At 36.9% G+C, this 25,041-nt stretch overlaps 1 protein-coding gene across 29 annotated transcripts in view; it reads right to left on the bottom strand.

Moving 5' to 3' along the window:
* Nucleotides 1–25,041, bottom strand: part of LOC130546377 (protocadherin alpha-C2-like) — a 193,296-nt gene that overhangs the window by 34,400 nt on the left and 133,855 nt on the right. For 2 of the 29 annotated variants that reach the window (XM_057321596.1, XM_057321622.1), the window contains exon 1: nt 17,110–20,079. The exons of 25 other annotated variants lie outside the window; for them this stretch is intronic. In XM_057321596.1, the coding sequence (XP_057177579.1) occupies nt 17,110–19,521 (2,412 nt within the window). In that variant the 5' untranslated portion in view covers nt 19,522–20,079. Of the gene's footprint in view, nt 1–9,975; nt 12,922–17,109; nt 20,080–25,041 lie in introns of those variants that run through there. 2 more of the 29 variants (XM_057321605.1, XM_057321631.1) reach the window with 1 other exon arrangement.

Raw genomic sequence — 25,041 nt, 5'->3', positions numbered from 1 at the left:
CACAAGCAAAAAGATTCAGAGGTGAAGTGCATGAAATAATAGTACTAGTAGTATTAGTATATTGCAATAATATATTGCAAACAAAATATGAATAGACTGATTATCAAAATCCGCAATTTATTAATGCAGTTGTTTTAATTCGGATGTTTATAATTATCTATAAATATTATCTATAATTATTTATGCTTGTCGTTATTATTATTTTATTCTAGTAGTTTTTTATTCTGATGCTTATATTTGTCTATAAATATAATCTATAAATATTTATTGCTATCATAGTTATTATTTTATTATTATAATTGTTCTGCTTATTTTAATAAACATCTTAGGCAAACGTTTTAGTCTCCATTCGGAATTGTGCCGAATGTGCCGTCATGTGGTGACAGAGAAGCGCTGCAGTGTTGGAGAGACGTGCATTGCGTGTGTGAGAGGGGTGGGGGCAATTCTGGAAGGTTAAGATAATTTATCCTACGTTTTAATACGATCAATATTCAATGACTATTTTCAGCATTAATTAATGTTACTGCTTTTAAAAGGGCAACCGAATTACAGTAGTTGTTGTATTATTATTCAAAGGCATTATTTATTAGTACAATACTGCGTGGCTCTTGCAACAAAGGACGCAACACGAGCGGAGTATACCGAGTGTAGAGGAGCAGCCACAGAGTGAACTGAGGGTTTCAGCACCACGCGGGTGAACAGCGCCACACAGGCGGCCAGATTCAGCTCCTACACTCACATGTTCACAGAGAGACACATGGGCTGTACTTACATTTCTACTAAAATACAAACTGTTTAGCTTAAAAACGCAGGTCTTCTGAAGTCGAATGAAGCAGGCAAAAAGATCCCTCATTCCTAGAAATGTCCTTAACCATAAGCACTTACCTTGAAACTTGCAATTTAAATCTGCTTATTCAAAATCAGTCAAGAGGTTTGTTTACAAACAATGATTATATGTGACCCTGGATCACAAAACCAGTCTTAAGTAGCACGGAACATTTTTAGTAAAAGACAAAAATACATTGTGTGGGTCAAAATTATCGATTTTTCTTTTATGCCAAAAATCATTAGGATATTAAGTAAAGATCATGTTCCATGAAGATATTTTGTAAATTTCCTACCTTAAATATATAAAAACTTTATTTTTGTGAGTGGATGGTCTGCCACAGTGCCCCTGACTAACAACTTCTAAGGCAATTTTCTCAATATATTGATTTTTTGCGCTCTCAGATTCCAGAGTTTTAAACCGTTGTATCTCAGTCAGATATTGTCCTATTCTAACAACTCGTGCATCTATAGAAAGTTTATTTATTCAGCTTTCATATTATGTAAAAATGTCAATTTTGAAAAATTGACCCATAAGACTGGTTTTGTTGTCCAGGGTCACATATGGTCAATTAGAGATGCTCAGGAACCTTAAAATGTTAATTTAGGTTTGCTGCACAACTCTTAAATATAGTATTAACCAACAAATACAACACAGGATAATCCTCTGTTGTGTCTGTGACAAGAGGCCTGTTTGCAATGGATCTTACAATATTTGACATCAACATATAAAATGTGTTGTGTTTAAAAATGACAATAGACAGTAAGTCATTCTAACATATTCAACATATACATTTAATTTAAACATTGAATTGAATGTTATAAATGTTTATGTTATGCAAATAAATTTGTGTAAAATACAATGATTTAAGTAAGTGTGATTTCTATAAAAAGGTACATCAAAATCTATATGTGTGTTATTGTGATTTACTTGCGAATAAATACAATAACAATACTTGTTTGCTTAGCCAACAGCTAAAACATTGCATGTCAACAGCAAATGTTGACCTTTTCTATTAGGGACATTTATTTAATACAGAAAAATTGTTTGCTCTTACCTTGTTAGTGAAAGCCAGGAAACAGAGGTAGGATGTGCCCGACAAAGAAAAGAAAAACATATTGTTAGTATTGTGATTATATTAGTCACCTGTTCTCACCTGAAATTAACGGTTTCTTTTAAAAACGCTATTCAAAAACGTAATTTGAATTAGACTAAACACAGTTAAACACATTAAAAATACACAGCAAAATCGCCAGTGTCAAAAAAGGTCAAATTAACACTCACGGTGTATATATAATCCACACTATCGAAGTGTGGATTATATATACACTGTGAGAGTTAATTTGACCTTTTTTAACACTGGCGATTTTGCTGCGCACAATTAATTGTTCATTCTTTTAACAATTGGAAGTGTGCAAAATATACAACTTCTTAAGAGAACAACACTGATAATGGTAGACACCTTCACTAAGCACAAGAGGGAGCATGGGAGAAGCAGGAGAGCACATTTACTGGGTCCCCCAGTATTAAATGTGCAAGCATCCCACCCCTCTAACAAGAAAATGGAATAGTCCTTGACACTGCCGGTTGTCATGGAAACACGTGTTGTCAAGGGAGTAGTGTGTGTTTTACAGAAGGAGACAGTGTATAGACATTTATATCTGTAGGTGGAGTGGGCTGTGTTCAAGCTGTCCAAGTGAAAAAGTCAAAACAGAAAAATAATTATTCTTAAAGCACTGCATATAAAACATTTAGGCAGCAATTATAACATTTTAAGCCTGTAAATATATACTAAGATAAATCAGAAAATTAGGGTCAAAATCAAACACTGCATTTGTGGGCACAATTCAAGGCCTGTGTATCAGCATTTGCATGCAGTCCAGCCCTGGTAGGTGTGCACAGACACAAGTAGGATTGAGAAGGCAAATATAGGACAAAGAATCTCACTGCAGAGAGAAGGCCCCTCCTTCCCCCCTGCCTCAGAGTCAGCATTCTGCCCAACACTAGCACAGCTCAGAGCTGCACTCAAAACATCAGCCTGTGATCCTAGCTTCATGGTTCAAATCTCCTTGTAGCGCTTGTGCAATTATCTCTATGTTGTTGTTAGGGATTTTACAAATAAGATAATATTGTATTATAAAGGAACAGCATCACCATGACTAAAAAAGATGAAATGTCTGCATTTGACACTGTTAGCCGTTACTAGAGAACCGATGATACCATTTTTAAAGCCACAAATAATCAGCTATTAAAAACAACAAACCAAGAGAAAATAAAGGTAAATAAATATATTTTGAAATACTGTAAATATCACAGAAAGTGATGCTTAGGAAGTGCTCTTGATGTTTCCTAAAACATAATGGCATTTGAGCAGTGGGCTCTGCAGAGCGGATTAGTGTTAACTGTGACACACATTTGGTGCTGAATGATATTTTAGATATCTGCAGAGATGCCACTCCTATAGTCTAATCCTGATCTCACAGTTAGCTTTTGTACATTCATATGTACAATTATGCAGCTGTACAATCATACTGTTATTTATCTGCATGACTATTTTGGTTAAAAGGAAATGTTGAGAAGTGCCAGTTAATGCAGTGGTGTCTGTGCAACAGAGCTCACTGTTTAGTTTCAAATCAGCACAAGGAGACACATTAGACAGTAGTGTGTAGAAGCCAAATATAACATCTCTCTCTCTATATATTTTTTACAAACGGCCATGCTGTCTTTGTATCTAGTATATGCCCATATGTGTTTGCATGCGTGTGCATGTCCACATATGTAAAGAACATGTGCAAACATTGCTGTGTGAATTTACATGTTAATTTACTTCTTTTACATACTGCAGTATTGTCCATTTTCAAGGGAGCATAGTGCCAAAATGTATTGCTTGAATGCACTGTAAGCTGGATAAAAGTCAAATATTAATATATATATGTAAATGATAAATGCCAGAACAACTAAACCAACAAAAACAGTCACTTTATATACTGCTGAACCTCACAGAGAGATTAAAAGAGGACTTTGCCTTGACACAAAATTGCAGTCAACACTAGACCGTAAGTAAAGGCTAAACAAACTAGATCAGAACACACACATGAAGGAGAGAGCTAGTGAGGAGGATTAGTTACCTCTATGTACTTTTTGTTGTTTAAAGTTTTGAATCGCTCACAACATTTTGACAAAATTGTTTAAGTGTTTCTTTGACTGAACAATTTCTTTAAATGACAGAGGAATGCCAGTATATCAAAGGGAGCACTGTGGTGTTTACATTAAAGAACATGCAAGAATTTTATTAATCAGTGCAAATACCTTCTAAACAACATTGTGCTGTAAATTACTTGACAGTCAAACAATCCCAAACACATAGAAATCTCCACTTAATGCAGACATTAAACTAGCTGACTCAAACTAGCATTGACATTAGGCTGTGCAAGATCGTTTGAACAGGATGTACAAAAAGCACCAAAAGTATATATATTGGTTTACTCTTCTGACAAAATAACGCATCAATGAAACAAAATGACTTGCTTTAAGTTTATATTCTCCAGCACACAAAATACACAACTTTTAAAAACAAATTATGGTAAAAATTGTAATTCTAAATGAAAATCACTAGTCACTTTTACAGTCTTTGATTAAATCACAAAGTTAAAGGGATACTTCACCCAAAAATGAAAATTCTGTGATCATTTACATAATACCTTTGAGTTGTTCCAAATCTTTCAAATCTCTCCAAATCTAAATTTCTTCGTTTGTTTGAGGAACACAGAGAAAGATATTTCGAAGCATGCTTATAATCAAACAGATCTTGCCCCCCATTGACTCCCATAGTAGGAAAAATTACTTTGTCATTTTTTTTAGTTCTGTTGAAAAAGAAGATATTTTGAAGAATGTAGGACAGCAAACAGTTCTGGGGCACTTTTGACTACAATTGTATTTTTTCCTACTATGGTAGTCAATGGAGGGCAAAATCTGTCTGGTTATAAGTTATACATTTTTCCAAATGTCTTTCTCTGTGTTCATCAGAACAAATACATTTAGACAGATTTGGAACTCGAATGTGAGAAAATGATTACAGAATTTTCATTTTGGAATGATGGCAGAATTTTTGGGTGAAGCATCCATTAAAACATCTCTCTCTTTCTATCTCTGTTTCTCTCTCGCTGTAGGTGTGTGTGGGTGGACCCTGGTGCATCATGCGTCAATACTACAATATCTAGTAGAGACTTAAAGTGGTTCAATTTCTCTTGTAAGCAAAACAATAATGTTGTGATATGTAATACAATGAAAAACAAGTCTCTCAAAACGTAAATGAGCTTTTGGCAAACTTTTGCTGCCGCCACAAACTTATAAAAGATTGTCTCACCTCTAAAGTCAGGTCATTATTCTCTTGTTCCTGCTTTTCTCTCTGAACTGTCCCCAAACAGCTTTGGCTCACCAGTGTGTTCTGACTGTAGGGCCTGACAAACTTCACGTCACTCATCCTTGAGTCAGTGGTCCCGCACATTTCATAATTATACACTTGCTGTAATGTGCCGTCTGCATAAACTGGAGGGTAATATGGAATCACAGGTAGATTTGCTCCGGATTTATAANGACCTCAGCAGAGACGGAATGGTTTAAAAATGCAAGGATAAAATATTTGGTTTAGTTTTTTTAACTACTTATCCGTTTATATTGCATTTAACAATATATGTGTATTGTAATATATAACTATGATCATAACTTATGTGCATTATAAAATCAGAGTACGGTTTAAATTGGGTATGCCAAATTCAGGCGGAAATCCAAAAAATGGCACAGAATTAAACAGGTTAGTTAATACTTTCTCTGTATTGGTTCTTCTCTCATCCATGATGCTTCACTCTGACTTTATTACCCATTTACTACTGACACTTTTACTTATTACTTATTTTTATGTTAACATAATGTTATTCAATATATTTCTTTGTATTATGGCTTCGTATTTGATCATACCAAGGACTATACATCTCCATAATTAATTGACATTCAAATAATAGGGACGGTTTCCCGGACAGGGATTAGACTAGTCCTAGACTAAAATAAATGCTAGAGCTGTCCAAACCGAAAACAACTTGCACTGACATATCTTAAAATACATCATTGCTTTTGTGTTGTGTCAAAATGCACACAATTAATGTTTTTAGTAAGGCATGTTTCGTAAAACTACTTAAATTTCCTGATTAAACCAAGTCTTAGTCCTAATGTTTAAACCAAGTCTTAGTCCTAAAATTCTGATCTTGAATGAAGATGTTAAGAGTCACGTTGTTGGATAAAGGTGGTGAGCCCCCATCTTGAGCGTTAACTTTTATTTTAAAAGATTTAATTTGTTCATAATCAAATGATTTTTCTGCATAGATCACGTCTCTGAATTTATGGAAATGTAAGATGTCAGTGGTGATCTATTTAAATCTCCATCAATAATAAAATATGACATTTTAGCATTTGGCCCCCAGTCCATGTCTTCTGCTTTGACAGATATAATAGTTGTAGATGGTGGGTTATTTTCAGATATAAAAGCATTATATGATTCCTGCTGAAACTGAGGTGCATAATCATTAATATCAGATATTTTCAGCTTTAAAATATCTTTACTTGAAAGAGGTGGATTACCTCCATCAACAGCAGTTATAGTGATATTATATTCTGCTATCTGTTCCCTGTCTAATTCTGAGTCTGTCACCAGATTGTAATAATTAGTCAATGATGAGACAATTTTAAATGGAGAGTTTAGATCAATAGAGCATGAAATCTTACTGTTGTCACCTGAGTCTAGATCTTGAACATTTAACATTGCTATAATAGTGCCGGGCTTAGAACTCGGCTCAGCCAATCAGAATCAAGGACCAGAATTGACCGTTTCATACTGTAATTTCTGGTATATTATCATTTACATCTGTGGCATCAATAACTCTCACTTGAGTCAGTCAAACCACCGTTATCTTTAGCTTTGACTTTGATTTTGAATTTCTTGTGTTTTCGTAATCTATGTCACCATGACTTTTACCTCACCAGAATCCACATCTAATGAGAACAAAGATTTTACTGTAGATGTCGCATGCTCAAAATAATACTGTATATTGTGACTCGACTCGTCAGCATCGGTCGCACTTACTGTTGTCACGACCATGGAGCAACATTTTCAATAACCGATGTTTTTTAAGACGATTGGCTAAACACAGCCATATTGTCGTTTACATCAATAACAAGAATAGGCCTATATATCTGCGAATGTAGAGGGACAGACAGTGCATATGGCTTGGTGTATTAGTTCTCACGCCCTTTGGTTGTTTCATCCAATATGTGCCCCCCCCGGAACGTATAGGGTGTGGTTGTGTGCATGAACACAGTCTATGCGTCGTGTCCGAGGACCGTCCGGTTTTGAATACTTCCGTTTCTCTTCGCAGATAGGTTGGTTTCATTACCAGCTAATGCTGATGCGTGCTCGGAGTTGGATTAATGGTTTAATGTTTACAGTTTCTGTGGTGGTTGTTTAGTGGCTGCTACGATTGGCTGCTGTTCTTTTCGACATACTACTCTGGTTTGTTTGTCATGTTAGTGGGTGCACTACGGATTTGCACTAATAGTACAAAAACAAAGTCCTCTGCTGTGGTGTGGTGATGCCTTCATTTGCGCGGGTGCTTCAGTGATTTAACTTCTGTAGTGTCAACATGAAGGACAAATTGATATTTTAGGCTAAACCTATGGGGCAATATTTTCCAACGCTGCTGTTTTGTACACACTGTGTCTTTGGGCTTGTGCTGCTCATTGGAGCCTGCCTCATTCTGCCTATCTGCACACCGCTGGTGCTGGAGTTTACACTGTCTGCATTTTTCTTTCTGGTGTGTGTTACGTATTTTGATTATAAGTTATATATATATATATATTGTTGTTGGTTTATTTCCTTGTGTGTTGGTCTGTTTCTTTAATTTCTTGTTTCTTTGGCACTGTGATCTTCTCTCTTCTCTCATTCATGTGTCAGTTGTGTTAATTTAAGTTTGGAGATCCTATTATTTTCTTTTGATCTTGTTTTGTTTGGTTGTTTGTTTGTTCGTTTGGAATTTAGCCTGGTGCTAAGTTTATTTAAAGAGGCTGCCAGTTATATGTTCTTTTTTAAAGAAGCTGGTCATTTTTGTTTTTGTTGTTTTGTTTGAATTGTTTAGTGTCAGTGGTCCATCATTAGCATGTGTTTTTCTACACCCTCCTGCTTTGCTACAGGGTGTATCCTCTGCTTTGCCACAGAATGTACCTCTCTTTTACTATACAATGTACCTCTCTTTTGTTTGTGCAAAATTAAGTTTGTTTGACATTTGATGTGTTTATTTAGTAAATTTCTTTTTTTTTTTGGTTACAGAAGAGGAGGTCCAGCGCAGGCAGCTAAACAGTCTTCTCGTGTAGTTGCGGGTCTCCGTCACTGAGTGCTGTGTATTGATGCTTGACTTCACTGTGTGCTTGCGTGTGCTTGCCTGTGTGTGGTTAGACTTGTGCACCTGGTGTTACGATATAGGAGCTTTAGGCGATGATTAATTCACATTCATAATATAGTGGTCTGGTATTTGGTTATTTGGCAGTGATACATAAAGTATCCAAAATTAATACTTGAGTAAAAGTACAAATACCTTGCCAGAAAATTACTTTGGTAGAAGTGAATGTAACCTTTTAGAATATGACTTGAGTAAAAGTCTTAAAGTATCAGATAAATATTGTACTTAAGTGTCCAAAGTACTTTTTATATTAAATCTACTTAAGTATTTAATGTAAAGAAAAACATTGAAATGAATGCTGAAAAATGTAAAAAATTTTAGCATAAAGATAAAAAATGGTGCTTACATAGAAATGTACAACTTTGAAAAAGCTCTAACTCAAGCTCAGTAGTTTTATCAGGAACAACATGTTGCCAAATTGCTAAACTATAAAAATACAAGTTCAGAAACTTTACTTTATAACTTATAACTTTAAAAAAGGATAGTTCCCTCCCACCCCCAATATTATCCATCTAAGAGAACAACTTACAAAATCAGAACAAATCAGTCTGGCCCTTACTTCTTTCATTCCTTGCATTTCTCTTAGAGTAACAACCCAGTCATTTGATAGTTCATTGAAACTGAAAATTTTGCTGTTTATCTTTAAAAGAAGCAGCACATTAAAACCTTGTGTTAAAAATTAACGGCGGAGAGCACCTTTTTGCACTTGCACTTGAGCTTTAACCAATGATTGGTTCAACATTGTCATGGTGACCCGATCCGACTTGTCTATTTCAGTTTCTATGCTTTTATTTTGTAGTAACGAACATGATTAGGGGAAATGTATCAGAGTAAAAGTATACATTTTGTTCAGGAAATGTAGTGGAGTAAAAGTAAAAGTCTGCAGAAATATAAGACTCAAGTAAAGTACAGATACTCCCAAAAGATACTTAAGTACTGTACTTAAGTATTTTTACTTTGTTACATTACAACACTGGTTCAGAGTGATATTTGTCGATGCCAATACGTATTCTGAAGAATAAATCAATATTTCTTAACTTTCTAAATGTTATCCATATTATGGCTGTTACTATTGAACATCAAGCTGGTGATGATTTTTAAAAACAATTGATCAGATCACAAAGTCATTGCACCTTTAATAATAATCATTGACATTGTTTACTCTGTTTATCTCTTGCTTTAGCATTATTTAAGTCACAAATACACTATATTGATTTTCAGCTATAAAAAAAAACACTTGTAATAATTACTGAAGTTATTCGCTCTAAATGCTACGACTTCTAAACCAATATTGTGAGGTTATCACATGCAAAAGAAGTGAAAGGCTACGGGGTCAAATGAAGGGAGAACAGGGTGTTTGGGTGACAAGCACTGTTACATGTTGCTGTACCCTATGAAGTGCATGTCGAAGGCGTAATCCTATGAACAGTCTTTACTAGTAAATCACAGAGAAACGGCCAAAGAGAGAACAGAACAGGCAGTGTAAATACTAATGCAAGAGAGTGAGTAAATAAACACAGGTGAACTGAGAACACAGGAAACTTAGTCAAAATAGGTTAACAAAAACAGGTAAAACCACAACTAAATATCCATAACTGTTACAAGCGCTCAAAGACATTTGTAATACAGATTGTAAGGTCTCACCTCTAAAGTCAGGTCATTATTCTCCTGTTCCTGCTTTTCTCTCTGAACTGTCCCCAAACAGCTTTGGCTCACCAGTGTGTTCTGACTGTAGGGCCTGACAAACTTCACGTCACTCATCCTTGAGTCAGTGGTCCCGCACATTTCATAATTATACACTTGCTGTAATGTGCCGTCTGCATAAACTGGAGGGTAATATGGAATCACAGGTAGATTTGCTCCGGATTTATAAAACAACTTATTCTGCCTCCATCTGTAGATTTTCACTGAAACGATTGCAATAATTGAGACTATAAAGAGCAGTGAAACTACCGCCAGAGCCAAAATTAAATAAAAAGTCAGATCGTTGTTATATTCCTTGTCATGTGTAGAGTCTGTGAATTCTGAAAGCACTTCAGGAAAATTATCAGCAACTGCCACATTAATGGTGACCACAGCTGAGCGTGAGGGCTGTCCGTTATCTTCAACAACAACAGTGAGTTTTTGTTTCACAGCATCTTTATCAGTCACTTGTCGCACGGTTCTTATTTCTCCGTTCTGTAAACCCACTTCAAACAGCGCTCTGTCTGTAGCTTTCTGTAGTTTATAGGAGAGCCAGGCATTCTGTCCAGAGTCCACATCAACAGCCACAACTTTAGTGACCAGATAACCAACATCTGCAGATCGAGGCACAATCTCAGCCACCACAGAACCACCAGTTTGTACAGGATACAGAACCTGAGGAGCGTTGTCATTCTGATCTTGAATGAAGATGTTAAGAGTCACGTTGTTGGATAAAGGTGGTGAGCCCCCATCTTGAGCTTTAACTTTTATTTTGAAAGATTTAATTTGTTCATAATCAAATGATTTTTCTGCATAGATCACACCAGTCTCTGAATTTATGGAAATGTAAGATGTCAGTGGTGATCCATTTAAATCTCCATCAATAAGAAAATAAGACATCTTGGCATTTGGGCCCCAGTCCATGTCTTCTGCTTTGACAGATATAATAGTTGTAGATGGTGGGTTATTTTCAGATATAAAAGCATTATATGATTCCTGCTGAAACTGGGGTGCGTGATCATTCACATCAGATATCTTCAGTTTTAAAATATCTTTACTTGAAAGTGGTGGATTACCTCCATCGACAGCAGTTATAGTGATATTATACTCTGCTATCTGTTCCCTGTCTAATTCTGAGTCTGTCACCAGATTGTAATAATTGGTCAATGATGGGACGATTTTAAATGGTGAGTTTAGATCAATAGAGCATGTTATCTTACTGTTGTCCCCTGAGTCTAGATCTTGGACATTTAACATTGCTATAACAGTGCCTGGTGCTGCATCTTCAGATACTGCACTGGAGAAAGACATTATTGTAACTTTTGGTATGTTGTCGTTCACATCTATGACATCTATAATTATTTCACTTGAGTCAGTCAAACCGCCGTGATCTTTAGCATTGACTTTGATTTTGAACTGCTTCTGTTTTTCATAATCTATGTCACCTATGACTTTAACCTCTCCAGAGTCCGCGTCAATCGAGAACAAAGATTTTATTATAGAGGTCGCGTGCTCAAAATAATACTGTATATTGTGACTCGACTCGTCTGCATCTGTCGCACTTACTGTTGTCACGACTGAACCTTTAGCAGAATTTTCAACAACGGATGCTTTGTAGGACGATTGACTGAACACAGGCGCATTGTCATTTACATCAAGAACAACAATATTTATCTGCACAGTCGCGGACCTTTGTGGTTTTCCACCATCGAAAGCAGTCAGAACTAAATTATGACGTTTTTCTTTTTCTCTGTCCAGCGGAGAATGAAGAATCATTTCGACGTTTTTGCTACCATCTTCAGCATTCTGAACATTCAGTTTAAAATGATCAGTGGGATGAAGAGTATATTTTTGTAGTGTATTCACTCCTACGTCTCGATCTATTGCGCTTTCTAACGGAAATCGCGCACCTAGTACAGCTAATTCATTAATTTCCTTATCGATTTTAGCTTTTGGAAATAAAGGACTGTTATCATTGATGTCTTGTATGTCAACTGTCACACGATAAAGCTCCATCGGGTTATCCAAAATTACATCAAAACTGATACTACACGCGGATATCTCTCCACATAATTCCTCTCTGTCTATTTTACTCTTAATAATCAGATGTCCGTTCTCCTTGTCCAGTCCAATGTACTCACTGCTCTCCGCGCTGAACACACGCGCTTTTCCTGAAATCAGTCTTTTCGGTTCAAGTCCAAGATCCGAGGCGATATTTCCAACAATCGATCCCACAGACATTTCCTCAGGTATAGAATAACGAATCTGTCCGGTCACTTCAGCGGCAAATAAAGAAAGCGCACATACTGTATAGAATAGCCAACCATACACCCAGCCTTTTCTTCCCGACTCCATTTTTGACGAACAAAAATTGAGCAGTTTCCTCCAAAACAAATGGATTTAAAAGGATGTCGTTTTATGTGGATTAAAAAAGCAAAGGTCTCTGAAAAGCTATTTGTCGGTCTTTTGTGTAGCATCCAGTATCGCCGTTTATGTTGTCTGTTGGCTATTATGGCAGTGCGTTAGGTTTTTGTTAAAGAAATGGAAAACAGCACCAGAATATGGATATAAAGGTTGAACAGCGGCACTTAAAGTCGAAATATAGCACTGCAGAATGGAACTAATTAACGAAATGTAAAAAGCATTTAAACAAAAAGGCTAACACTTCCCGCTATTGCGTGCACAGACCTCAACATAAGACACGTAAAAACATGATTAGCTTGTTAGGGATGCTAAAACATATAAACATGACCGGTAATCGTTCAGCACCACGGACAGTACTTTTTAGTGCACTTTATCTTGTCTCGTCTCTCTTTCTTCACTCCATTATCTCTCTCTCCTCTGGTGCTTCACTCTGTCTTCCTCACCCTCTTTGTACACCTGATACTTTTACACCGCACTTTTAAAAGAAGTTAATATAATGTTTTTATTTTATTTTATTTTGACAGTTGTAGATAAGACTACAACGTAGGTTAATGTACAGGGCTGCGTTTCCCGATAACATTGTCTCTTAGCGCGCTACGAAGACTCTAAAGGTATACCTTAACTACAGTAATGCCTTTCTAGGCGAATTAATGGACATCGATCGTTCGACAATCAGTTATTCACTCTATACAGGGACTGCTGTACTGCGTTATGTGAGGTAGCGGCGTTCTTGATAAAATATAAGCACTTTAGAAATAGTTGAAGTTGCATTTATTAGGAATGATAGGATAAAAATAAAACAAATTGCAAACTAAATCCAACCATGAATATTATTTCATTGTGAAAGGAGTGTGCGAACCCGCAATCTCATGGCCAAATGCATCAACCCGTACAGTATGCTCATTTATATCAAAGGTTCTCAAACTTTGGGTCATAAAGAGGGTCACGCAAAGGCACTTGCTGTTGCGGTGCATTAAAACAGTTCAACTAACAATTAGACTTGTATAGTTCACACGTTTATTGTGTTTGGACACTGGATGCACAAGCGGCGCATTTATAGCGCAAAGCACGTTGCTTATGGCCGTGTTCATTAAAACATTTAAATATAATCAACATTATTAATCACACTAACAATGTCGAGGGGAATAATATAAATATGCCATAATTGTGCAGCCCTACAATAAGGTTATTTTATATTTTATTGTAAATTAAATTAAATTTATTCATTCATGACAAGAACAATAAAAATTAAAGGGAGTGATTGTGTGTGTATTCCCTATTGTCTATTTAAAAGGTGTGCCATGAGATGGCCTTGATTATACCTGTGTTTGGGAACCCATGATTTATACTATCATAATATATGTTGCTATTTACTCAATAAAAGCGCAGAACGCGGAACATGTAATAAACATCTATAGCAGGAAAAACACATATAGCTGATTTTATGGCTGCTCTGATGATTTTGTCTTCACAAAGTTAGACCCACAAGATCCAAAAGCTGCTGAATTTGCTGTCATGTCAGGTTAACTTTTCTATAATTATAATTGCAGCATAATTGTAGCCAGGTTTTCACGGATTAAATGCACTAAAATGCTCCGCGGATGGCCGCATTTTTTATTTAGCCCCAAAATTTGCTGTATCGCTGCAGTGCCAGTTTGACTAAACTTCCTACCTTAATCTTTCTCTTTAAATATACTCTAAATCATTTGGTTTACAAGATGATGCACCTTTAGATAGTATCATTAAAACGCTAAGAACCATCAGTGTAAAGACAATTACATTTTTTGCATGAAAACACGTCAATATACTGGTGTATTTAACTTTAGAATTGTATTTTATCAGGCCATTCTCATGAATTGCGTATAAATAACATGCGCGTTGCATTATCGTGAAATACGTACGCCAAAGTTCGATTTTGCGTGCATAAATACGTCTATTTTTGCGTGCATACGATACGCCAATTTAGCGCGCGTGCATATTAACCGGCAATTTGTCTTATTAACCTGTCCCCTAACTCAAACCCTAAACCTAATGTTAGCGTGCGTGCATATTATAACCTCTACCCTAAACCAAACCCTAAACCTAACAGTATTATTTTATTTATTTCAGTGTTTCCTCTTCATGTACGTTTCAAAATGGCTGCTCTCCAGCGAGGTGCACGCAAACATTGGCGTATTTATGCACGCAAAATCGAACTTTGGCGTTTAATGCAATGTAAGTCGCTTTGGATACAAGCGTCTGCCAAATGCTTAAATATAAAAAAATAAAATAATAACATAAAATGAAATAATAAGATAAGATGATAAGATAAAATGATAAAATGAGATTAGATGACATGATAAGATAGGATAGGGTAGGATCGGATCGGATCGGATAAGATGATATGATATGATATGATATGATATGATATGATATGATGAGATGAGATGAGATTGAAATGAAATGAATATGAATATGAATATAAAGGGTATAGCTAAGAGCTCCAGAGCGACCAACCTCCTGAACATATGACTTACAGAAGGTATACTTAACTAAGAACGTTTCGGGTAATGCAGCCCTGTCCATTAGTGTTGGNAGTGAATATGGACACACCAGGTTGATTATTTTCAGTAATATATGTTGTGAAAACACTTTTTTGGAACTTAGGAGGATTGTCGTTAACATCTGATATTTTAAAATGTAATGTTTTCTGACTGGAAAGCGCAGGTGACCCCGAATCAGTAGCTGTGATGGTGATGTTATATTCTACCACACGTTCACGATCTAAAGCAGCGTCAGTTACTAACGTGTAGTAATGTCGTAATGAGGACTGAAGTTTAAATGGCATATTTCGATCAACTGTACATCGAACCTGACCATTTTCACCTGAATCCAGATCTTTAACATTGAGGATCGCCACGGTGGTTCCAAGAGGTGCGTCCTCACTCACTGGGCTTGAAAATGACATAACGCTAATAACCGGTGCATTATCATTTACATCAATCAATTCAACAATTACTTTAGCAGAGTCTCCTAAACCTCCCTGGTCCTTTGCTTCGATATCAAATTCATATTTATTTGTTTTTTCGTAATCAAGCACCCCATTTAAAGTTACGACACCAGTGCTTTCATTTATCTTAAAAATCTCATCAATGATTTTTGAATTCGCAAAGCTATAAGAAACTATTTTATTTACTCCATTGTCTGCATCACTAGCATTAACAATAGTTATTTGCGTTCCCTCTGGCGCATTTTCTGCTATTATAGCTCTGTAAACCGACTGGTTGAATACAGGCGCGTTGTCATTTACATCTAGTACAGTAACCTCGATTTTAACATTACCAGATCTTTGCGGATTTCCTCCATCGACTGCTGTGACGACGAGAGAAATTCGTGAATATTTCTCTCTGTCTAGAGGCCTCTGAAGAACCATTTCAGCATATTTGACACCACTTGGCCGTGCATGCTGCTTTAAAATAAAATTATCATTGGGTGACATTATATAGTCTTGGATACCATTCACGCCCACATCAGAATCATGTGCGCTACCCAGTAGAAAACGAGTTCCTGGTGTTACCGATTCACTTATTTCAATAATTATTTGTTCTTTAGTAAATGCTGGCGAGTGATCGTTTATATCCAGTATTTCAACCGTAACATGGTGTAGTTCCATTGGATTATCAAGTATTATTTCAAAGGTGAAGCTGCACGGAGTGGTTTCAGCGCAAAGCTGCTCTCGGTCAATTCTCTCATTTACAACCAAAGTCCCTTTGTCTGTTTTTAGCTCTGCGTATTGAGTGTTGTCGCCAGATACGATACGAGCCCGACCCGAGCGCAGTCTTTGAACATCAAAACCAAGATCATGAGCTATATTCCCGATAAGAAATCCTTTCTTCATCTCCTCTGGAATGGAGTATCGTATTTGTGTACTAATGTCTGAGATATAACAAAAAGTCATAATGAATAAGACCCTCCAAACGAAAATATGATCCAAAGGTTGTCTTCGCGATTGATTTGCAATAAGCCTCGTGCGTACAGTTATCCCAATCATTTTAAAAAGCTCACCGATTAATGGCCCCCAAAGACGTGCAACAATCGAAGTATTCACACAATAATCCACTTCATCTGCTGCTTGTCGGTAAAATTAAGCTTTCCCTATCGGCACTTTTTTTTATCTCCACCAGAATAGCCCGAACAGCATCACCCCTGCTTCTCTTAGCGGGCGGTAGCAAATCATGAGATCAGGCTACACATTTCTGCAAGCCAACAGCGGCCCTTACGGTTGATATCAATGAACAGCAAAAATTTAAGCAGAACCTAAGTTTATGGAAATAGGTTATTAATTTAGTAAATTATCGATTTAAAGGAACAAATGAGACCGTTCTATTTCATCTCATCCTAAACGACCAGTTATGTTTGGAAGATTGGACTTAGTACAACGGGCAATTTTATTCCCCTTTTATTATTCAGTATATTTATTTGCACTGTGGAACGTTTTTTTTTCCTACGTATAATTCAGATTTTAAAAAGTTTTAATTTTCGTTGGCGTAGCCTAAAAGTTAAGTTAATTCTGTTTTATTTTCGTTTCGAATAAAGCCAGCTATTTGGATTTGCAATATAAAACACATTTAAATGGTTTCACATGTGTGGTCAATATTACATCAACATTTTAATTTGATTTTCTGGTCTTACCATTTCGGGCAAACTAGGGTCTTCCAAGCAGTTGATGTCTTTCATTGCGCGCTGCATAGTTTCTGTGAAACTTGGATCCATCACCACAACATTCTGACCGCCGAGCGTGGAAAACTTACAGTCGCTTTTCCTCGAGTCTGTAGTCATGCACACTTCATAATTATATCCGTGTGGAAGAGGTCCAGTAATTCCTGTATCTGTGTAGTTTGGTGGGTAGTATGGAATAACAGGTGGATTGGATTGATAGAAGATGCGTGATTGTCTCCATTTGTAGATTTTTATTGACATTATAACAACTACGCAAGTAATGAACAGGAAAGAGACAGCAGCCAGCGCAAGAACTAAATAAAATGTCAGGTTCACATCATATTCTTTGGTATATCCAGAGTCCGTAAATTCTGAAAGCACTTCAGGAAAATTATCAGCAACTGCCACATTAATGGTGACCACAGCTGAGCGTGAGGGCTGTCCGTTATCTTCAACAACAACAGTGAGTTTTTGTTTCACAGCATCTTTATCAGTCACCTGCCGCACAGTTCTTACTTCTCCATTCTGTAAACCCACTTCAAACAGCGCTCTGTCTGTAGCTTTCTGTAGTTTATAGGAGAGCCAGGCATTCTGTCCAGAGTCCACATCAACAGCCACAACTTTAGTGACCAGATAACCAACATCCGCAGAACGAGGCACAATCTCAGCCACCATAGAACCAGCAGTTTGCAGAGGATACAGAACCTGAGGAGCGTTGTCATTCTGATCTTGAATGAAGATGTTAAGAGTCACGTTGTTGGATAAAGGTGGTGAGCCCCCATCTTGAGCTTTAACTTTTATTTTGAAAGATTTAATTTGTTCATAATCAAATGATTTTTCTGCATAGATCACACCAGTCTCTGAATTTATGGAAATGTAAGATGTCAGTGGTGATCCATTTAAATCTCCATCAATAAGAAAATAAGACATCTTGGCATTTGGGCCCCAGTCCATGTCTTCTGCTTTGACAGATATAATAGTTGTAGATGGTGGGTTATTTTCAGATATAAAAGCATTATATGATTCCTGCTGAAACTGGGGTGCGTGATCATTCACATCAGATATCTTCAGTTTTAAAATATCTTTACTTGAAAGTGGTGGATTACCTCCATCGACAGCAGTTATAGTGATATTATACTCTGCTATCTGTTCCCTGTCTAATTCTGAGTCTGTCACCAGATTGTAATAATTGGTCAATGATGGGACGATTTTAAATGGTGAGTTTAGATCAATAGAGCATGTTATCTTACTGTTGTCCCCTGAGTCTAGATCTTGGACATTTAACATTGCTATAACAGTGCCTGGTGCTGCATCTTCAGATACTGCACTGGAGAAAGACATTATTGTAACTTTTGGTATGTTGTCGTTCACATCTATGACATCTATAATTATTTCACTTGAGTCAGTCAAACCGCCGTGATCTTTAGCATTGACTTTGATTTTGAACTGCTTCTGTTTTTCATAATCTATGTCACCTATGACTTTAACCTCTCCAGAGTCCGCGTCAATCGAGAACAAAGATTTTATTATAGAGGTCGCGTGCTCAAAATAATACTGTATATTGTGACTCGACTCGTCTGCATCTGTCGCACTTACTGTTGTCACGACTGAACCTTTAGCAGAATTTTCAACAACGGATGCTTTGTAGGACGATTGACTGAACACAGGCGCATTGTCATTTACATCAAGAACAACAATATTTATCTGCACAGTCGCGGACCTTTGTGGTTTTCCACCATCGAAAGCAGTCAGAACTAAATTATGACGTTTTTCTTTTTCTCTGTCCAGCGGAGAATGAAGAATCATTTCGACGTTTTTGCTACCATCTTCAGCATTCTGAACATTCAGTTTAAAATGATCAGTGGGATGAAGAGTATATTTTTGTAGTGTATTCACTCCTACGTCTCGATCTATTGCGCTTTCTAACGGAAATCGCGCACCTAGTACAGCTAATTCATTAATTTCCTTATCGATTTTAGCTTTTGGAAATAAAGGACTGTTATCATTGATGTCTTGTATGTCAACTGTCACACGATAAAGCTCCATCGGGTTATCCAAAATTACATCAAAACTGATACTACACGCGGATATCTCTCCACATAATTCCTCTCTGTCTATTTTACTCTTAATAATCAGATGTCCGTTCTCCTTGTCCAGTCCAATGTACTCACTGCTCTCCGCGCTGAACACACGCGCTTTTCCTGAAATCAGTCTTTTCGGTTCAAGTCCAAGATCCGAGGCGATATTTCCAACAATCGATCCCACAGACATTTCCTCAGGTATAGAATAACGAATCTGTCCGGTCACTTCAGCGGCAAATAAAGAAAGCGCACATACTGTATAGAATAGCCAACCATACACCCAGCCTTTTCTTCCCGACTCCATTTTTGACGAACAAAAATTGAGCAGTTTCCTCCAAAACAAATGGATTTAAAAGGATGTCGTTTTATGTGGATTAAAAAAGCAAAGGTCTCTGAAAAGCTATTTGTCGGTCTTTTGTGTAGCATCCAGTATCGCCGTTTATGTTGTCTGTTGGCTATTATGGCAGTGCGTTAGGTTTTTGTTAAAGAAATGGAAAACAGCACCAGAATATGGATATAAAGGTTGAACAGCGGCACTTAAAGTCGAAATATAGCACTGCAGAATGGAACTAATTAACGAAATGTAAAAAGCATTTAAACAAAAAGGCTAACACTTCCCGCTATTGCGTGCACAGACCTCAACATAAGACACGTAAAAACATGATTAGCTTGTTAGGGATGCTAAAACATATAAACATGACCGGTAATCGTTCAGCACCACGGACAGTACTTTTTAGTGCACTTTATCTTGTCTCGTCTCTCTTTCTTCACTCCATTATCTCTCTCTCCTCTGGTGCTTCACTCTGTCTTCCTCACCCTCTTTGTACACCTGATACTTTTACACCGCACTTTTAAAAGAAGTTAATATAATGTTTTTATTTTATTTTATTTTGACAGTTGTAGATAAGACTACAACGTAGGTTAATGTACAGGGCTGCGTTTCCCGATAACATTGTCTCTTAGCGCGCTACGAAGACTCTAAAGGTATACCTTAACTACAGTAATGCCTTTCTAGGCGAATTAATGGACATCGATCGTTCGACAATCAGTTATTCACTCTATACAGGGACTGCTGTACTGCGTTATGTGAGGTAGCGGCGTTCTTGATAAAATATAAGCACTTTAGAAATAGTTGAAGTTGCATTTATTAGGAATGATAGGATAAAAATAAAACAAATTGCAAACTAAATCCAACCATGAATATTATTTCATTGTGAAAGGAGTGTGCGAACCCGCAATCTCATGGCCAAATGCATCAACCCGTACAGTATGCTCATTTATATCAAAGGTTCTCAAACTTTGGGTCATAAAGAGGGTCACGCAAAGGCACTTGCTGTTGCGGTGCATTAAAACAGTTCAACTAACAATTAGACTTGTATAGTTCACACGTTTATTGTGTTTGGACACTGGATGCACAAGCGGCGCATTTATAGCGCAAAGCACGTTGCTTATGGCCGTGTTCATTAAAACATTTAAATATAATCAACATTATTAATCACACTAACAATGTCGAGGGGAATAATATAAATATGCCATAATTGTGCAGCCCTACAATAAGGTTATTTTATATTTTATTGTAAATTAAATTAAATTTATTCATTCATGACAAGAACAATAAAAATTAAAGGGAGTGATTGTGTGTGTATTCCCTATTGTCTATTTAAAAGGTGTGCCATGAGATGGCCTTGATTATACCTGTGTTTGGGAACCCATGATTTATACTATCATAATATATGTTGCTATTTACTCAATAAAAGCGCAGAACGCGGAACATGTAATAAACATCTATAGCAGGAAAAACACATATAGCTGATTTTATGGCTGCTCTGATGATTTTGTCTTCACAAAGTTAGACCCACAAGATCCAAAAGCTGCTGAATTTGCTGTCATGTCAGGTTAACTTTTCTATAATTATAATTGCAGCATAATTGTAGCCAGGTTTTCACGGATTAAATGCACTAAAATGCTCCGCGGATGGCCGCATTTTTTATTTAGCCCCAAAATTTGCTGTATCGCTGCAGTGCCAGTTTGACTAAACTTCCTACCTTAATCTTTCTCTTTAAATATACTCTAAATCATTTGGTTTACAAGATGATGCACCTTTAGATAGTATCATTAAAACGCTAAGAACCATCAGTGTAAAGACAATTACATTTTTTGCATGAAAACACGTCAATATACTGGTGTATTTAACTTTAGAATTGTATTTTATCAGGCCATTCTCATGAATTGCGTATAAATAACATGCGCGTTGCATTATCGTGAAATACGTACGCCAAAGTTCGATTTTGCGTGCATAAATACGTCTATTTTTGCGTGCATACGATACGCCAATTTAGCGCGCGTGCATATTAACCGGCAATTTGTCTTATTAACCTGTCCCCTAACTCAAACCCTAAACCTAATGTTAGCGTGCGTGCATATTATAACCTCTACCCTAAACCAAACCCTAAACCTAACAGTATTAATTTAATTATTTCAGTGTTTCCTCTTCATGTACGTTTCAAAATGGCTGCTCTCCAGCGAGGTGCACGCAAACATTGGCGTATTTATGCACGCAAAATCGAACTTTGGCGTTTAATGCAATGTAAGTCGCTTTGGATACAAGCGTCTGCCAAATGCTTAAATATAAAAAAATAAAATAATAACATAAAATGAAATAATAAGATAAGATGATAAGATAAAATGATAAAATGAGATTAGATGACATGATAAGATAGGATAGGGTAGGATCGGATCGGATCGGATAAGATGATATGATATGATATGATATGATATGATATGATATGATGAGATGAGATGAGATTGAAATGAAATGAATATGAATATGAATATAAAGGGTATAGCTAAGAGCTCCAGAGCGACCAACCTCCTGAACATATGACTTACAGAAGGTATACTTAACTAAGAACGTTTCGGGTAATGCAGCCCTGTCCATTAGTGTTGGTATCATATGATATAACATGGTACCTTGTATGCATGAAAGCTGGCTTGTAAGTTAAATAGAATTATAATAATTAAATAACAATTGTCTCCATCAGAGAGCCCTTCAGCTTCTTTTTCTTTAGCAGTTTGTGAAAGACACAGATACACTAGTTTCCATCAAATGTGTGCAAGCAGCTTATTACTAATAATGAAGCCATCCACACTGTCTGTTTCTAAATGTATGCATCGGGTTATGTCACATGCTACAAAAATGAAAGCGTGACAGAGTATGATAATGGATGTTGTGTGACAAAAGTACAAAGATCCTCAATAAAGCCAAATAACATGTTTTTTAATTTTCAAACATGGTGACATTGTAAGGTCTCACCTCTGAATGCAGGTCATCACTATCACGTTCTTTCTTTTCTCTCTGAACTGTCCCCAAACAGCTTTGGCTCACCAGTGTGTTCTGACTGTAGGGCCTGACAAACTTCACGTCACTCATCCTTGAGTCAGTGGTCCCGCACATTTCATAATTATACACTTGCTGTAATGTGCCGTCTGCATAAACTGGAGGGTAATATGGAATCACAGGTAGATTTGCTCCGGATTTATAAAACAACTTATTCTGCCTCCATCTGTAGATTTTCACTGAAACGATTGCAATAATTGAGACTATAAAGAGCAGTGAAACTACCGCCAGAGCCAAAATTAAATAAAAAGTCAGATCGTTGTTATATTCCTTGTCATGTGTAGAGTCTGTGAATTCTGAAAGCACTTCAGGAAAATTATCAGCAACTGCCACATTAATGGTGACCACAGCTGAGCGTGAGGGCTGTCCGTTATCTTCAACAACAACAGTGAGTTTTTGTTTCACAGCATCTTTATCAGTCACTTGACGCACGGTTCTTATTTCTCCGTTCTGTAAACCCACTTCAAACAGCGCTCTGTCTGTAGCTTTCTGTAGTTTATAGGAGAGCCAGGCATTCTGTCCAGAGTCCACATCAACAGCCACAACTTTAGTGACCAGATAACCAACATCTGCAGATCGAGGCACAATCTCAGCCACCACAGAACCACCAGTTTGTACAGGATACAGAACCTGAGGAGCGTTGTCATTCTGATCTTGAATGAAGATGTTAAGAGTCACGTTGTTGGATAAAGGTGGTGAGCCCCCATCTTGAGCTTTAACTTTTATTTTAAAAGATTTAATTTGTTCATAATCAAATGATTTTTCTGCATAGATCACACCAGTCTCTGAATTTATGGAAATGTAAGATGTCAGTGGTGATCCATTTAAATCTCCATCAATAAGAAAATATGACATCTTGGCATTTGGGCCCCAGTCCATGTCTTCTGCTTTGACAGATATAATAGTTGTAGATGGTGGGTTATTTTCAGATATAAAAGCATTATATGATTCCTGCTCAAACTGGGGTGCGTGATCATTCACATCAGATATCTTCAGTTTTAAAATATCTTTACTTGAAAGAGGTGGATTACCCCCATCGACAGCAGTTATAGTGATATTATACTCTGCTATCTGTTCTCTGTCTAATTCTGAGTCTGTCACCAGATTGTAATAATTAGTCAATGATGAGACGATTTTAAATGGTGAGTTTAGATCAATAGAGCATGAAATCTTACTGTTGACACCTGAATCTAGATCTTGAACATTTAACATTGCTATAACAGTGCCAGATACTGCATCTTCAGACACTGCACCTGAAAATGTCATTACTGTCATTTTTGGTATGTTATCATTTACATCAATTACATCAAAAATTATTTCACTTGAGTCAGTCAAACCACCGTTATCTTTAGCTTTGACTTTAATTTTGAATTGCTTGTGTTTTTCATAATCTATGTCACCTATGACTTTAACCTCTCCAGAGTCCGCGTCAATCGAGAACAAAGATTTTATTATAGAGGTCGCGTGCTCAAAATAATACTGTACATCGTTACTTGTCTCGTCAGCATCTGTCGCACTTACTGTTGTCACGACTGTACCTTTAGCAGCATTTTCAACAACGGATGCTTTGTAGGACGATTGACTAAACACAGGCGCATTGTCATTTACATCAATAACGACAACATTTATCTGCACAGTTGCAGATCTTTGTGGTTTTCCACCATCGAAAGCAGTCAGAACTAAATTATGATGTTTTTCTTTTTCTCTGTCTAATGAAGAATGAAGAATCACCTCAATGTTTTTGCTACCATCTTCAGCATTCTGAACATTAAGCTTAAAATGATCGGTGGGTTGAAGGGTATATTTCTGTAGTGTATTCATTCCCACGTCTCGATCTATTGCGCTCTCTAAAGGAAAGCGCGCATCCAGGCACCGCTAATTCGCTGATTTCTAGTTCGATTTTAGATTTCTGAAATGCGGGGCTGTTGTCGTTTGTGTCTTGTATGTCAACTGTAACGCGATAAAGCTCAATTGGGTTATCCAATATAACATCAAAACTGACACTACAGGCTTCTATCTCTCCACATAATTCCTCTCTGTCTATTTTATTTTTCATAACGAGATGTCCGTTCTCCTTGTCCAGTCCAATGTACTCACTGCTCTCCGCGCTGAACACACGCGCTTTTCCTGAGATCAGTCTTTTCGTTTCAAGTCCAAGATCCGAGGCGATATTTCCAACAATCGATCCCACAGACATTTCCTCAGGTATAGAATAACGAATCTGTCCGGTCACTTCAGCGGCAAATAAAGAAAGCGCACATACTGTATAGAATAGCCAACCATACACCCAGCCTTTTCTTCCCGACTCCATTTTTGACAAACAAAGATTGAACAGAGGCATCCAAAGCAAAATTTATGATTTATATTAGATGATGGTTTAGTAAAAATGCCAAATTATTCACGTAAAAAAACTGGAAATGGAAAGCG

This window comes from Triplophysa rosa, linkage group LG22 (assembly GCF_024868665.1).
Source record: "Triplophysa rosa linkage group LG22, Trosa_1v2, whole genome shotgun sequence".
Taxonomy (NCBI): domain Eukaryota; kingdom Metazoa; phylum Chordata; class Actinopteri; order Cypriniformes; family Nemacheilidae; genus Triplophysa; species Triplophysa rosa.
This window is presented reverse-complemented; position numbering and strand designations above follow the sequence as displayed.